This window comes from Salvelinus sp. IW2-2015, linkage group LG17 (genome assembly GCF_002910315.2).
Source record: "Salvelinus sp. IW2-2015 linkage group LG17, ASM291031v2, whole genome shotgun sequence".
Lineage (NCBI taxonomy): Eukaryota > Metazoa > Chordata > Actinopteri > Salmoniformes > Salmonidae > Salvelinus > Salvelinus sp. IW2-2015.
Genome location: NC_036857.1, coordinates 39,321,724 through 39,335,516, shown reverse-complemented (window position 1 = coordinate 39,335,516; position 13,793 = coordinate 39,321,724). Strand labels below are relative to the sequence as shown.

The 13,793-nt window shown below is 41.2% G+C and overlaps 1 protein-coding gene across 2 annotated transcripts in view; it reads right to left on the bottom strand.

Moving 5' to 3' along the window:
* ablim1b (actin binding LIM protein 1b) overlaps positions 1 to 13,793 on the bottom strand; it is a 78,539-nt gene that overhangs the window by 7,279 nt on the left and 57,467 nt on the right. The window contains exons 7-9 of one of the 2 annotated variants that reach the window (XM_070448144.1): positions 9,902 to 9,989; positions 9,364 to 9,422; positions 8,722 to 8,774 (exon numbers count right to left, since the gene is read on the bottom strand). In XM_070448144.1, coding sequence (XP_070304245.1) covers positions 8,766 to 8,774; positions 9,364 to 9,422; positions 9,902 to 9,989 — 156 coding nt within the window. In that variant the 3' untranslated portion in view covers positions 8,722 to 8,765. The remainder of the gene's footprint in view (positions 1 to 8,721; positions 8,775 to 9,363; positions 9,423 to 9,901; positions 9,990 to 13,793) is intronic. The other variant, XM_024005190.2, reaches the window with a different exon arrangement.

Genomic DNA, 13,793 nt, shown 5'->3' with positions numbered 1-13,793 from the left:
TGAAAGTATTCAGACCCCTTGACTTTTCCACATTTTTGTACGTTACAGCCTTATTCTGAAATGGTTTAAATAAATCAATTTTCCTCAGCAATCTTACCACATAACCCCATAATGAAAAAGCAAAAACAGGTTTTTAGAAGTTTTGCAAAATGTATTAACAATTTATTTTATTATATATATATACACCTTATTTCCATAAGAATTCAGGACACTTTGCTATGAGACTCGAAATTGACTCAGGTGCATCTTGTTTCCTATTTCATCCTTCAGATGTTTCTACAACTTGATTGGAGTCCACCTGTGGTAAATTCAATTGATTGAACATGATTTGGAAAGGCACACACAAGTCTATATTAAGGTTGAAAGTGCATGTTCAGAGTAAAACCAGCCGTGATCGAAGGGGTCCGTAGGGCTCCGAGACAGGATTGGGTCGAGGCACAGATCTGGGGAAGGGTACCAAAAAAATATCTGCGCATGAAGGTCCCAAAGAACACAGTGGATCCATCATTCTTAAATGGAAGAAGTTTGGAACCACCAAGACTTTCCTAGAGCTGGCCGCCCGGGCCAAACTGAGCAATCGGGGGAAGGAAGCCTTGGTCAGGGAGTTGACCAAGAACCCCATGGTCACCTGAAAGAGCTCTAGAGTTCCTCTCGTGGAGAAAGGAGAACTTTCCAGAAGGATAACCATCTCTGCACTCCACCAATCAGCCTTTATTGTAGAGTGGCCAGACAAGAAGCCACTCCTCAGGAAAAAGAACATGAAAGCCCGCATGGAGTTTGCCAAAAGGTACTTAAAGGACTCTCAGACCATGAGAAACAAGATTCTCTGGTCTGATGAAACCAAGATGAAGTCTTTGGCCTGAATGCCAAGCGTCAGTCTGGAGGAAAGCCTGGCACCATCCCTACTGTGAAGCATGGGTGGTGGCAGCATCATGCTGTGGGGATGTTTTCAGTGGCAGGACATGGGAGACTAGTCAGGATCGAGGCAAAAGATGAATGGAGCAAAATGCAGAGAGATCCTGATGAAAACCTGCTCCAGAGTGCTCAGGACATCAGACTGGGGGCGAAGGTTCACCTTCCAACAGGAACAACGACCTAAGCACACAGCCAAACAACGCAGAGTGCTTTGGGACAAGTCTCTGAATGTCCTTGAGTGGCCCAGCCAGAGCCCGACTTGAACCCGATCAGCATCTCTGGAGAGACCTGAAAATAGCTGTGCAGCAACGCTCCCCATCCAACCTGAAATAGCTTGAGAGGATCTGCAGAAAAGAATGGGAGAAACTCCCCAAATACAGGTGTGCCAAGACTCGAGGCTGTAATCGCTGCCAAAGGTGCTTCAACAAAGTACAGAGTAAAGGGTCTGAATACTTGTGTATATGTGATATTTCAGTTCAAAAAGCCTTTTTTGCTTTGTCATTATGAAGTATTGTGTGTAGATTGATGAGMGGCAAAAAACAATTTAATACATTTTAGAATAAGGCTGTAACCTAACAAAATGTGGAAAAAGTCAAGATGTCTGAATACTTTTCGAAGGCACTGAACAAAAATAAGGAAATCAGTCAATTAAAAAAAAATATTCGGCCCCAATCTATGGATTTCACATGACTGGGCAGGGGCGCAACCAGCCAATCAGAATTAGTTTTAATCTAAAAAAGGGCTTTATTTTTATTACAGCCAGAAGTTCCTGGGCTGGCTGGTTACATGTGGTTGTGACGTGGGTTGGTCGTACTGCCACATTCTCTAAAATGATGTTGGAGGCGTCTTATGGTAGAGGAATTAACATGCAACAGCTCTGGTGGATATTCCTGCAGTCTGCATGCCAATTGCACACTCCCTCAAAACTTGAGACATCTGTGCCATTGTCTTGTGTGACAAAACCAAACATTTTAGAGAGGCCTTTTATTGTCCCCAGCAGAAGGTGCACCTGTGTAATGATCATGCTGTTTAATCAACTTCTTGATATGCCACCTGTTAGGTGGGTGGATTATCTTGGTAAAGGAGAAATGCTCACTAGCAGGGATTTAAACAAATTTGTGCACCAAATTTGAGAGAAATAAGCTTTTGTGCGTATGGAACATTTCTGGGATCTTTTATTTCAGCTCATGAAACACGGGACCAACACTTTACATGTTGCGCTTAATTTTTGTTTAGTTTAAATGAGTGTGACAGGAATTGGAGCGCATTCAAACATTTGTGCCCAAAACACAAACAAACATCAGCCTTTCCCCTTTCTCAAATGCCCTCTTTCCCTTTAAGAAGGACATCTTAATGATATCTTCTTAAAAGTATCTGTTAACAGTTTGTAAATGCCTTTTAAAATTAGGTCCTGTTTCAGGTGCAACCAGACCTTTCAGAAATGGCTCTTTGTTTTGACTTTGAATTTGATTGGTTTGATTAGCTTGATTAGTTAGTCTAGCCTGATTACCACTCTCTTTAGCTAACATTCCACTCCTTGCCACTCCTTGTAATTGCTTGTCAGACTGGACTTTTGGAAATCTCAACGTTCAATATGCATCCGGATTTACGGCACAGTTGTTGATTGGTAGTTGGAAACAACATTCATATTTTCCATGATAATGTTATGGAACATGTGGTGCGAGCAAATTTGGTGCAATGTTGAATTAGAATTTTAAGAACAACAGCAAACACTACCGTTACAACCTGTTGCGGTAATTTCCTTCTGAGAAGGCAGTGTCAATGCAAGATCACTTTTAAGAAGATAGCATTAAGACGTCTGTTATGAATTTTATGAATAATGACTAAATTATGTATACATTTAACGTAGAACTATAACTAACAGAATTCTACCCTGTCACTGTATGATTGTATGAAATTTATTAGAATCATAAATCTGATGTGTGTAGCTTTAGTCAGAATTAGAACAAGGACTTTTTGTTCCTTTTTAGTATGTAATCAGGGTGCAAGTGTGAAACAAATGATAAGAGGAGCTATCGACAGACAAGCTGTACTACTGTGCTCCTTTCAGGACATTCTGTCCCCACCCAGGGAGGGGAGAGACCTTGGGCTTGTAGTAGATTGTATAACAGGTGGCAGACAATGTATGAGTAGGAGAAGACTTGTGAACTATATATTGTCATTGTCTCTGAGAGGAGGAGGGACATTTATGACGAAATGTGAGGTATATAGACCAATGTACAGGAAATGATAAGCAGAGCTCTCGTAAATAAACATTCTGACTATTGTAGACTGGCCTCTGTCTGTTTTTCATTTCTATCAGTATCCTACAAATCCTGATATAGCAGACTGAGTAGTTTAATTGAATTGGTTAATGAACATGAGAACAGAATTCTCTTAACAACGTCCAACACACAGCCATATACAGAAGAAACTCAACCACTACACTTTTGCAGGAACTGTTCTCACCCCTAAGGGCAAAAACAGTGAGTCAGTCCTCCAGGTTTCTTTTTCTGTATTGTGAAGGAACCATTACCTGTCGGTGTAGGCTTTTACCTTGGGTAAAAGCAAATACAAATTACACTGCAAATTCTCGACTTGCTTTTTGTGTAAAGCAGTGCATAGCAGACTACTGCACATTTACTGTAGGAGCTAAAAGGCTGCAAACATCTGGCCTGCTTAGAGTCTTACAGCTGTGTTTGGTATAAAACCCTAAAATATAGAACCCTAAAAGAGAGGACAATCCGTAACTAGTGCTGGGTGTCTACTGTGTTTTGAGGTTTTGGTTCAATTATTAAAAAAGAATCACGGTATTTGATTGAGATTTAAAAGAAAAACATTAAGTACACWATGCATTATGAGGGTTGAATGCTGTAACAACACAGAATAAAACGATTAATAAAAGTTCCACTATGGTAGTGACTCTGCTTATCACTTATTAACCATCATTAAATTTCAGTATATTATTTGTTTAATTTAGCTTTATTATTTTATTCCAAGTCATCATCTCATCTCTATAGAGCTGCTGCCTATACTGTCTGACAAAATCACTATTTTAGTAGTTCTTCCAAGTAAATAAGGGATACTTTTATGACTGCTGAACACAAATACCTAACGAAGCAACTGCTCTCTCTCCATGTAGCTATCCCCTCTTGATTGCTCATTTTAAACCACTAGATGCGGTTTTCCATTGTGCCCTTAGGTTAATTACTGCTGATGGTCAAAGAACTCACCATTGTGTTTTGTATCAAAAAGTTTGTTGGGCCTCCTTGTATGCAAAGAGAGAGCAGCATTTTCTTGTGTTTATCTACAAAGCACTCATGCAGAAACCTATGTACCTATAATCAATAATTCAATTTAGACTAACAAATGACCAAACCCGGTCTCAGGCTTAGATAACACAGAGTTGGGTAAAGCTTCTTTAGTTTTTTTTTGTGCCCTTTATGTGGAACAACTTACAGGGCTCTCTGAAATGAGATGTTCTGGTCCCCCTTAGTCAGTTCAGAGTAATGATCGGAGACCTATGTTGATAAATGTGTCTGTTTTTCTTAATATGTTTTGTAATTTTGTATATTGTATGTTTGATGTATTTAAACAGGGCTCATCTGTAAAATAGGCCTTACTCTCAGTATGACCTGTCAAAATAAAGGTTAAATAAATAACAATTATTCTGTCTCTTATATAGCAGGCGTAAAAGGCCGTACAAGGAGCCACGCAATGGATTATGGTCATTGTAGTTAATTATCGCATTTTCTGTGCTAAACTATATAGAGCATTGGCCTGTTGGAAACTCCTACTCCCATGCATGAACTGAACGAAATGGAATTCAAATAATTGGACCAATGTTGGTCAATTGGTTGTTTAAAAAACTAAAAATAACCGTAATTTCAGTTAATCGCTCAGCACTATCCGTAACACACTTTTTCTTTTTTGGAATTGACCAGCCAAACCACCCTTCTTAACACTCGCTTAACCTGGAAGGCAAACGCACCAATGTGTCAGAGGAAACACCGTTCAACTGAAAACCGAAGTCAGCCTGCAAGCGCCTGGCCTGCCACAAGGAGTCGCTAGACTGCGATGAGCCAAGTAAAGCACCCCCGGCCAAACCCTCCCCTAATCGGGACGACGCTAGGCCAATTGTGCGCCGCCCTATGGGACTCTCGGTCACAAACCCCAGGCTGTAGTGACGCCGTAACACTCTAAATCAAATTGTATTGGTTCCATACACGTGTTTAGCAGATGTTATTGCGGGTGTAGTGAAATTCTTGTGTTTCTAGCTCCAACAGTGCAGTAATATCTAACAAGTAATATCGCACAATTTCACAACACACAATATACACATTTAAAGTAAAGGAGTGGAATTAAGAATATATAAATACTTGGATGAGCAATATCGGAGCGGCATACACTAAGATACAGTAAAATGGAATACAGTATATACATATGAGATGAGAAATGCTAAACATGTAAACATTATTAAAGTGACTAGTGTTCCTTTATTAAAGTGGCCAGTGATTTCAAGTCTATGTACATGTATATGGGGCAGCAGCAGCTTCTAACGTGCTACTGATGGCTATTTAACAGTCTGATGGCCTTGAGAAATAAGCTGTTTTTCAGTCTCAAGGGGTCCCAGATTTGATGCACCAGTACTGACCTCACCTTCTGGATGATAGCAGGGTGAACAGGCAGTGGCTTGGGTGGTTTTTGTACTTGACAATCTTTTTGGCCTTCCTGTGTCCTGGAGGGAAGGTAGTTTGCACTCGGTGACGCGTTGGGCCGACTGCACCACCCTCTGGAGAGCCTTGCGGTTGCGGGCGGTGCGGTTGCCATTCCAGGCGGTGATACAGCCCGACAGGATGCTCTTAATTGTGCATCTGTAAAAGTTTGTGAAGGTTTTAGGTGCCAAGACAAAATTCTTCAGCCTCCTGAGGTTGAAGAGGCGTCATTGCGCCTTCTTCACTACACTGTCTGTGTGGGTGAACCATTTCAGTTTGTCAGCGATATGTACGCAGAGGAACTTGAAGCTTTCCACCTTTCCACTGGAGTCCCGTTGATGTGAATAGGGGGGTGCTCCCTCTGCTGTTTCCTGAAGTCCACGATCAGCTCCTTTGTTTTGTTTATGTTGAGTGAGAGGTTGTTTTCCTGGCACAACATTCCCAGGGCCCTCCCTGTAGGCTGTTTCGTCATTGTTGTTAATCAGACATACTACTGTTGTATCATCTGCAAACTTGATGATTGAGTTGGAGGTGTGCATGGCCACTCAGTCATGTGTGAACAGGGAGTACAGGAGGGGGCTGAGCACCCACCCTTGTGGGGCCCCAGTGTTGAGGATCAGGGAAGTTTCCTGGCGGCCCGTCAGGAAGTCCAGGACCCAATTGCACAGGGCGGGGTTGAGACCCAGGGCCTCAAGCTTAATGATGAGCTTGGAGGGTACTATGGTGTTGAATGCTGAGCTATAGTCAATGAACAGCATTCTTACATATGTATTCTTGTTGTCCAGATGGGATAGGGCAGTGTGCAGTGTGATGGCGATTGCATCATCTGTGGACCWYTTGAGGCGGTAAGCAAATTGAAGTGGGTCTAGTGTGACAGGTAAGGTGGAGGTGATATGATCCTTGACTAGTCTCTCAAAGCACTTCATGATGACAGAAGTGAGTGCTACGGGGCGATAGTCATTTAGTTCAGCTACCTTTGCAATCTTGGGTACAGGAACAATGGTGGCCATCTTGAAGCATGTGGGGACAGCAGACTGGGATAGGGAGAGATTTAATATTTGTCCGTGAACATACACGCATGCTCTGAGGATGTGGGTAGGGATGCCGTCTGTGCCGGCAGCCTAGCGAGAGTTAACACTTTTAAATGTCTTACTCACATCGGCCGTAGAGAAGGAAAGCCCACAGTCCTTAGTAGCGGGCCGCGTCGGTGGCACTGTGTTATCCTCAAAGTGGGCAAAGAATGTGTTTAGCTTGTCTTGAAGAAAGACATCGGTGTCCTCGACGTGGCTGGTTTTCCTTTTTTCTTTTTGTAATCCGTGATTGCCACATATGTCTCATATCTGAGCCGTTGATTTGCGACTCCACTTTGTCTCGATACTGACGTTTTGCCTGTTTGATTGGTTTGCGGAGGGAATGACTACTGTTTGTATTCTGCCATATTCCCCATCACCTTGCCACGGTTAAATGCCACGGTTAAATTCCTGAAGCATGCTTTCCGATTGGTCAGACCCGCGTTGAATAGTCTTTAGCATGGGTACTTCCTATAGGAAGGGAGGAGCAAAATAGAGTCATGCTCAGATTTGCCGAAAGGAGGGCGGGGGAAGGCCTTGTATGCATTCCGGAAGTTGGAGTAACAATGGTCCAGTGTTTTTCCAGCACGAGTGCTACAGTCGATATGCTGATAAAATTTAGGTAGCCCTTTTCTCAAATTTGCTTTGTTAAAATCCCCAGCTACAATAAATGTAGCCTCAGGATATATGGTTTCCAGTTTGCATAAAGCTTGAGGGGGGATATACACGGCTGTGACAATAACCGGAGAGAATTCTTTGGGAAGTAATACGGTCTGCATTTGATTGTGAGGTATTCTAGGTCAGGTGAACAAAAGGACTTGAGTTCCTGTATATTATTACAATTACACCATGAGTTGTTAATCATGAAACATACACCCCCGCCCTTCTTCTTCCCGGAGAGATGTTTATTCCTGTCGGCGTGATGGACTGAGAATCCAGATGGCTGGACCGACTCCGACAGCATATCCCGAGAGAGCCATATTTCCGTAAAACAGAGTATGTTACTATCCCTGATGTCTCTCTGGAAAGAACGCCTTGCCCTGATCTTGTCAACTTTGTTATCTAGGGACTGAACTTGAGCGAGTAATATACTTGGAAGCAGTGGGTGGTGTGCGCGCCTCCTAAGTCTGACTAGAAGACCGCTCCAAATTGCTCTTCACTGCCGGCGTTGCTTTGGGTCTGCCTCTGGAATCAGTTCAAATGCCCTGGGTGGTGCGAAAAAAGGATCCGCTTCGTGAAAATCGTAGTGCTGGTCGTAGTGCTGGTAAGTTGACGCCGCTCTGATATTGTCATGCCCTGACCTTAGAGAGCCTTTTTATGTCTCCATTTTGGTTTGGTCAGGGTGTGATTTGGGGTGGGCATTCTATGTTCTGATTTCTATGTTTTTGTATTTCTATGTGTTGGCCGGGTATGGTTCTAAATCAGGGACAGCTGTCTATTGTTGTCTCTGGGAATCATACTTAGGCAGCCTTTTCCTCTTTTGTCATTGTGGGAAGTTATCTTTGTTAGTGGCACTATAGCCCTGTGAGCTTCACGGTTGTTTTTTCGTTTCTTGTTTTGTTGGCAACATTTACTAAAAGAAAATAAATTGTACGCTCACCACGCTGCATTTTGGTCCTCTTCTTCCGACGGCCGTGACAGATATCCAATAGTTCTTCCCGAGTGTGTGTGTGTGTGTGTGTGTGTGTGTGTGTGTGTGTGTGTGTGTGTATGTATGTATGTATGTAATAACAGATTTTCTGAGCTAACAAAAAAAATGAAATACTTCAAAGTTTACTAAGAGCTAGAAGCGAGGCAGTCCTCTCTGTCGGCACCATCCTCCCAGACAGTATATCCTGAGTGAGCCATGTTTCCATGAAACAGAGTATGTTACAATCTCTGATGTCTCTCTGGAAGGAAATCGMCGCCCTGAGCTCGTCAACTTTATTATTTAGAGACTGTACATTAGCGAGTAATATACTCGGAAAGCGGTGGGTAGTGTGCACGCCTCCTGAGTCGGACTAAAAGTCCACTCTGAATACCTCTTCTCCGCCGGCGGTGTTTTGGATCAGCCTCTGGAATCAGTTCAATTGCCCTGTGGGGTACAAACAAAAATCCGATTCGGGAAAGCCGTATTCCTGGTCGTAATGCTGGTAATGCTGGGGAGTTACCGCAGCTCTGATATCCAAAAGTTCTTCCCGGATGTTTGTAATAACACAAAAGAATTCTGGGCAAATCATGTAAGAAATAACACAGAAAAAAAACAAATACTGCAAAGTTGCCTAGGAGCTAGAAGCACAGCCATGATGTTCTATGCGTATGTCATGGCCATAGCAAACACTCTAACACCCATAATGTTCTCTGTCATAACCATAGCAAACTCTATCATACCCATAACACTCTCCATTTCATTCTACCTGACTGCAGTTGAAGTCATCCAAATGAACAGAGAACTAAATTGTAATAACCATAAGACTTTTACGATCACATTTACCAGCATATTTGCTTATAAATGATTTGTGAAACATGAAGGCCTTTTAATTAAAGGGTTTATGAACTTTTGTCGAATGTCAACTTCACTATAATGAAACAAACTGTTGTCTTGATTCCAAACAGTCTCGACATGATAAGTGAACAAGAGAATTCAAGCTGGCAGTGTGTTCGACGGAGTTGATCAATTTTACCCTGTATTTCTCTTCAGCTCTGCTATTGTTCTTACAGTCTGGATGCCATACTGTAGATCCTGTGGAGAGAGAAGAAGAGCTCAGAAGAGCCTAAATGTGTAGCAGACCTGGGTTCAAATACTATTTGCTTTCGATTAAATACTTTTGCTGTGCTTGCCTGATGCAATTGSACCAATGTGCAAACTCTGCCAATCAGGCACTCCAGGCAGGCTCAATCAAGAGCTCAAAGTATTAGAAAGAAAATAAATATTAGTTGAACCCAGGTCTGGATGCATAGCTACATCTGAAGGCATACATCTGTAKATTTTGACTTCCTTGAATTTTCATCCCTGATTTCCTCCTTTACCATTCATGCTTTTACAAAGCAAAACAACATTGCACATATCCACACAGTGCATACAACAACATTCTAAACAACCTTGACTCAGTGAAGTGAAAATTCCACTGAAGTGGAGGTTAGTATTCTCCCCTGTGAGAACATACACAAATGTTTACAGTACTTGAAATTCAACTAGATGTACTTGCCCTGGAAACCCACCTTGCAGGTACATTTCCTCTCCTTCTGTGAACATGTGGTTGCATCTGCTGCACCTTGCACAACTGGGATGGTAGTGCTTGTCACCTGCCTGGAGAAGGGAGTCAAACGTCACACACAGTAGCAATGTGCTGTCAATACTCAAAACTTTTGAGGAAACCCCTTTCACTTAACAGATTTGAGTATAGTTACTTATTAAAAGGATATTGTAGTTATTACACAAAAATGTCTTAATTAATAAACATGAAACAAATCCGGTTTTGTTATATTTCAGTCTTCTGTGATGTACATAAAGTGTAATATTTGGATACAAACTCAAAATAAAATGCATTTGAACTCTGTGACATGGTACAGGTGTTTTATTTTTTTAAACACGAACCATGTGTGTGAGGTGTAAACTGTTGTTTCAAATTAGATTTGTTTAAGACTATCAAGAAACATTCTCTGTGACCCTGATTTAACATTTTAAAGAGCCACTGCACCTAAAAAAGCAACTAATCCCTTTGAAAACAGCCTATGTGGCATTGATATGAGTCAGAAACATTCATTATAGTGTCAAAATTGACTACAAAAKGTGTAAATAGGATCATTTCGGTCAAAAAGTCTAAAATGGAGCTTGAAACCTCAACAATGAGGGCTCCTGAAAGGCGCAGCAGTCTAAGGCACTGCATTTCAGTGCTAGAGGCATAACTACAGACCCTGTGGTGGAATTATGTGGAATTATGTTTTTAGATGATTAATTAAATTTACAAATTTATTAAACTGAAAAGCTGAATAATCCTGAGTTAATAAGTATTTAACCCCTTTTTTATGGCAAGCCAAATAAGTTTTGTCTCGTCAGTCCACAGAATATATTCCAAAAGTCTTGGGGATAATCAAATGTTTTTTTTGCAAAAGTGAGATGAGCCTTTATGTTATTTTTGGTTAGCAGTGGTTTTCGCCTTGGAACTCTGCCATAGATGCCATTTTTGCCCAGTTCTTTTCTTATGGTTGAGTCATGAACACTGACCTTAACTGGGGCAAGTGAGGCCTGCAGTTCTTTAGATGTTGTTTGTGGGTTTTTTTGACCTCTTGGATGAGACGTCACTGCGCTCTTGGGGTAATTTTGGTAGGCCGGCTACTCCTGGGAAGGTTCATCACTGTTCCAAATTTTCTCCATTTGTGGATAATGGTCTCACCGTGGTTCGCTGGAGTCTTAAGTTTAGAAATGGCTTTGTAACCCTTTCCTGATGGTAGATGTCAATTACTTTGTTTCTCATCTGTTCCTGAATTACTTTGGATTGCGGCATGATGTCTTGCTTTTTGAGATATTTTAGTCTGCTTCACTTTGTCAGACAGTTTCTATTTAAGTGATATCTTGATTCCAGGTCTGGCAGTAATCAGACCTGGGTGTGGCTAGTGAAATTGAACTCAGCTCTACAAAAAATGTGATTAATCAATTAATTTCATGATTTAACAAGGGGGGCATGAGACTTTGTCATAGGGCCATGAAGGTTCAGATAGCTTTTTTCCCTTAATAAATAAAATGATCACTTAAACTGTATTTTGTGTTTACTTGGGTTATCTTTGAGTAATATTAAATTTGTTTGATGATCTGAAACATTTAAGTGAGACAATGTGCAAAAAAATAAGAAATCAGGAAGGGGGCAAATACTTTTTCACAGCACTGTATATAAAAAAGTACAAATACAACATGATCCGCCTTCTTGGTAAAAAGAGTAGGTGAAAGGATGATCTCTGCATGTGTAGTTCCCAAGTGAGCATGGAGGAGGAGGTGTAATGGTGTGGTGGTGCTTTGCTGGTGACACTGTCTGTGTTTTCAGAATTCAAGGCACACTTAACCAGCATGGCTACCACAGCATTCTGCAGCGATACGCCAATCCCATCTGGTTTGCGCTTTAGTTGGACTATCATATGTTTTTCAACAGGACAATGGCCAACACACATCAGGCTGTGTAAGGGCTATTTGACTAAGAAGGAGAGTGAGGTGCTGCATCAGATGATCTGGCCTCCACAATCACCTGACCTCAACCCAATTGAGATGGTTTGGGATGAGTTGGACCACAGAGTGAAGAAAAGCAGCTAACAAGTGCTCAGTATATGGGAGCTCCTTCAAGACTGTTGGAAAAGCATTCCAGGTGAAGCTGGTTGAGAGAATGTCATAGTGTGCAAAGCTTGTCATCAAGGCAAAGGGTGGCTGCTATGAATAAATATAAAATATATTTTGACTTTTTTGGTTACTACATGATTCCAAATGTGTTATTTCATAGTTTTGATGTCTTCACTATTATTCTACAATGTAGAAAATAGTGAAAATCAAGAAAAAACGTTGAATGAGTAGGTGTGTCAAACTTTTGACTGGTACTGTATGCATAGTGTAATTGTTAATTGATGTTTCATGCAGGGCTCATCTGCAAAAGAGATTTGTGGTCTAAACATGACTCCCTGGCTAAATCAATGTTAAATACAAATCCTTTGTTACACAGGGTCATCAAGTCTTTGGCTACGTTAGATTAAAGGCTAGGATGAAAAATGGTCATGTTTGAATATCTTAAACATCATTCCTTCCTCTTGTTGAATTAATCACGATGCGTTACTGCTGGGCTGTAACAGAATGAGCATCCATATAGATCCCCAGATGAATGGATTGAGAAATCCAATAATATAGAATTGACTACGCACACTGTTCATTCACAATGAGCAGCAACGACTGAAGGAACAATGATTTATAATTTAAGTCATGAGACGGGAGGAGCAAGGGGACAAGGAAATGTTTCTTACCTCCAGAACCTTCCCTGTGATGAACTGATTGCAGGCCTCACATGGACCCCAAAGTGATCTGGTAGTCTTTCTCGCAATAGGGGGTGTCATCCCTAAGAAGAAAGAGGATTGGGGGAACAAGAGAGTCAGGCAGACAGAGAGGGCAAGATCTGAACATTTCTAGTCAATAAACACTTAGATATTGGCTGTGATATCAGATGGCGCCGGAGAAGAAGGCTGAGTTTTAAATGTCCCCAACCAATTGTGTTTCTTTGCTTATTTTTTAAAACTTATTTTGTACATAATGCTACCGTATCTTATGACCGAAAATAACTTCTGGACATCAGGACTGCGTTACTCACCACGGACTGACTGATCCTTTTTTTCCTGTTTGGGCTGCAGGGCAGTATTGAGTAGCCTGGATAAAAGGTGCCCATTTCAACGGCCTCGTACTCAATTCTTGCTCTACAATATGCTATTATTATTACTATTGGATAGAAAACACTCTCTAGTTTCTAAAACCGTTTGAATTATATCTGTGAGTAAAACAGAACTATTTTGCAGCAAACTTCCTGACAGGAAGTGGAAAATCTGAAATCGATGCTCTGTTCTAGGGTCCTAATAAATGTGCTTGTATATGTATTAGTATACATGCACTTCATACGCCTTCCACTAGATGTCAACAGGCAGTGAGAGAAGAATTGAGTTTTTTCGGGACGTTAGGCGTGTTTGTTTTGTCTGCATTTGTTCACGAAGGAGAGCTTCGCACACTTTGCTAGCTTTCTGTGCTAATTGACTGGAGAAGAGGACATTCTAAAACCAAACAACGATTGTTCCCGACAAAGGACCCCTTCTACAACATTCTGATGGAAGATCATCAAAAGTAGGACCCATTTTTGATGCTATTTCATATATCTGTCGAACATGTGTACTATTAGTTTGCGCCCAGATTTTGGGCACTCTCTCGCTATAACTAAGCTGGATGTCGTAATGAAGTTATTTTTAGAATTCTAACACCGGCGATTGCATTAAGAACTAGTGTATCTATCATTTCCTATACAACATGTATTTTTTAGTAACGTTTATGAATAGTTATTTGGTCAGAATAGTTGAGTGTCATAAAAATATCCGGACA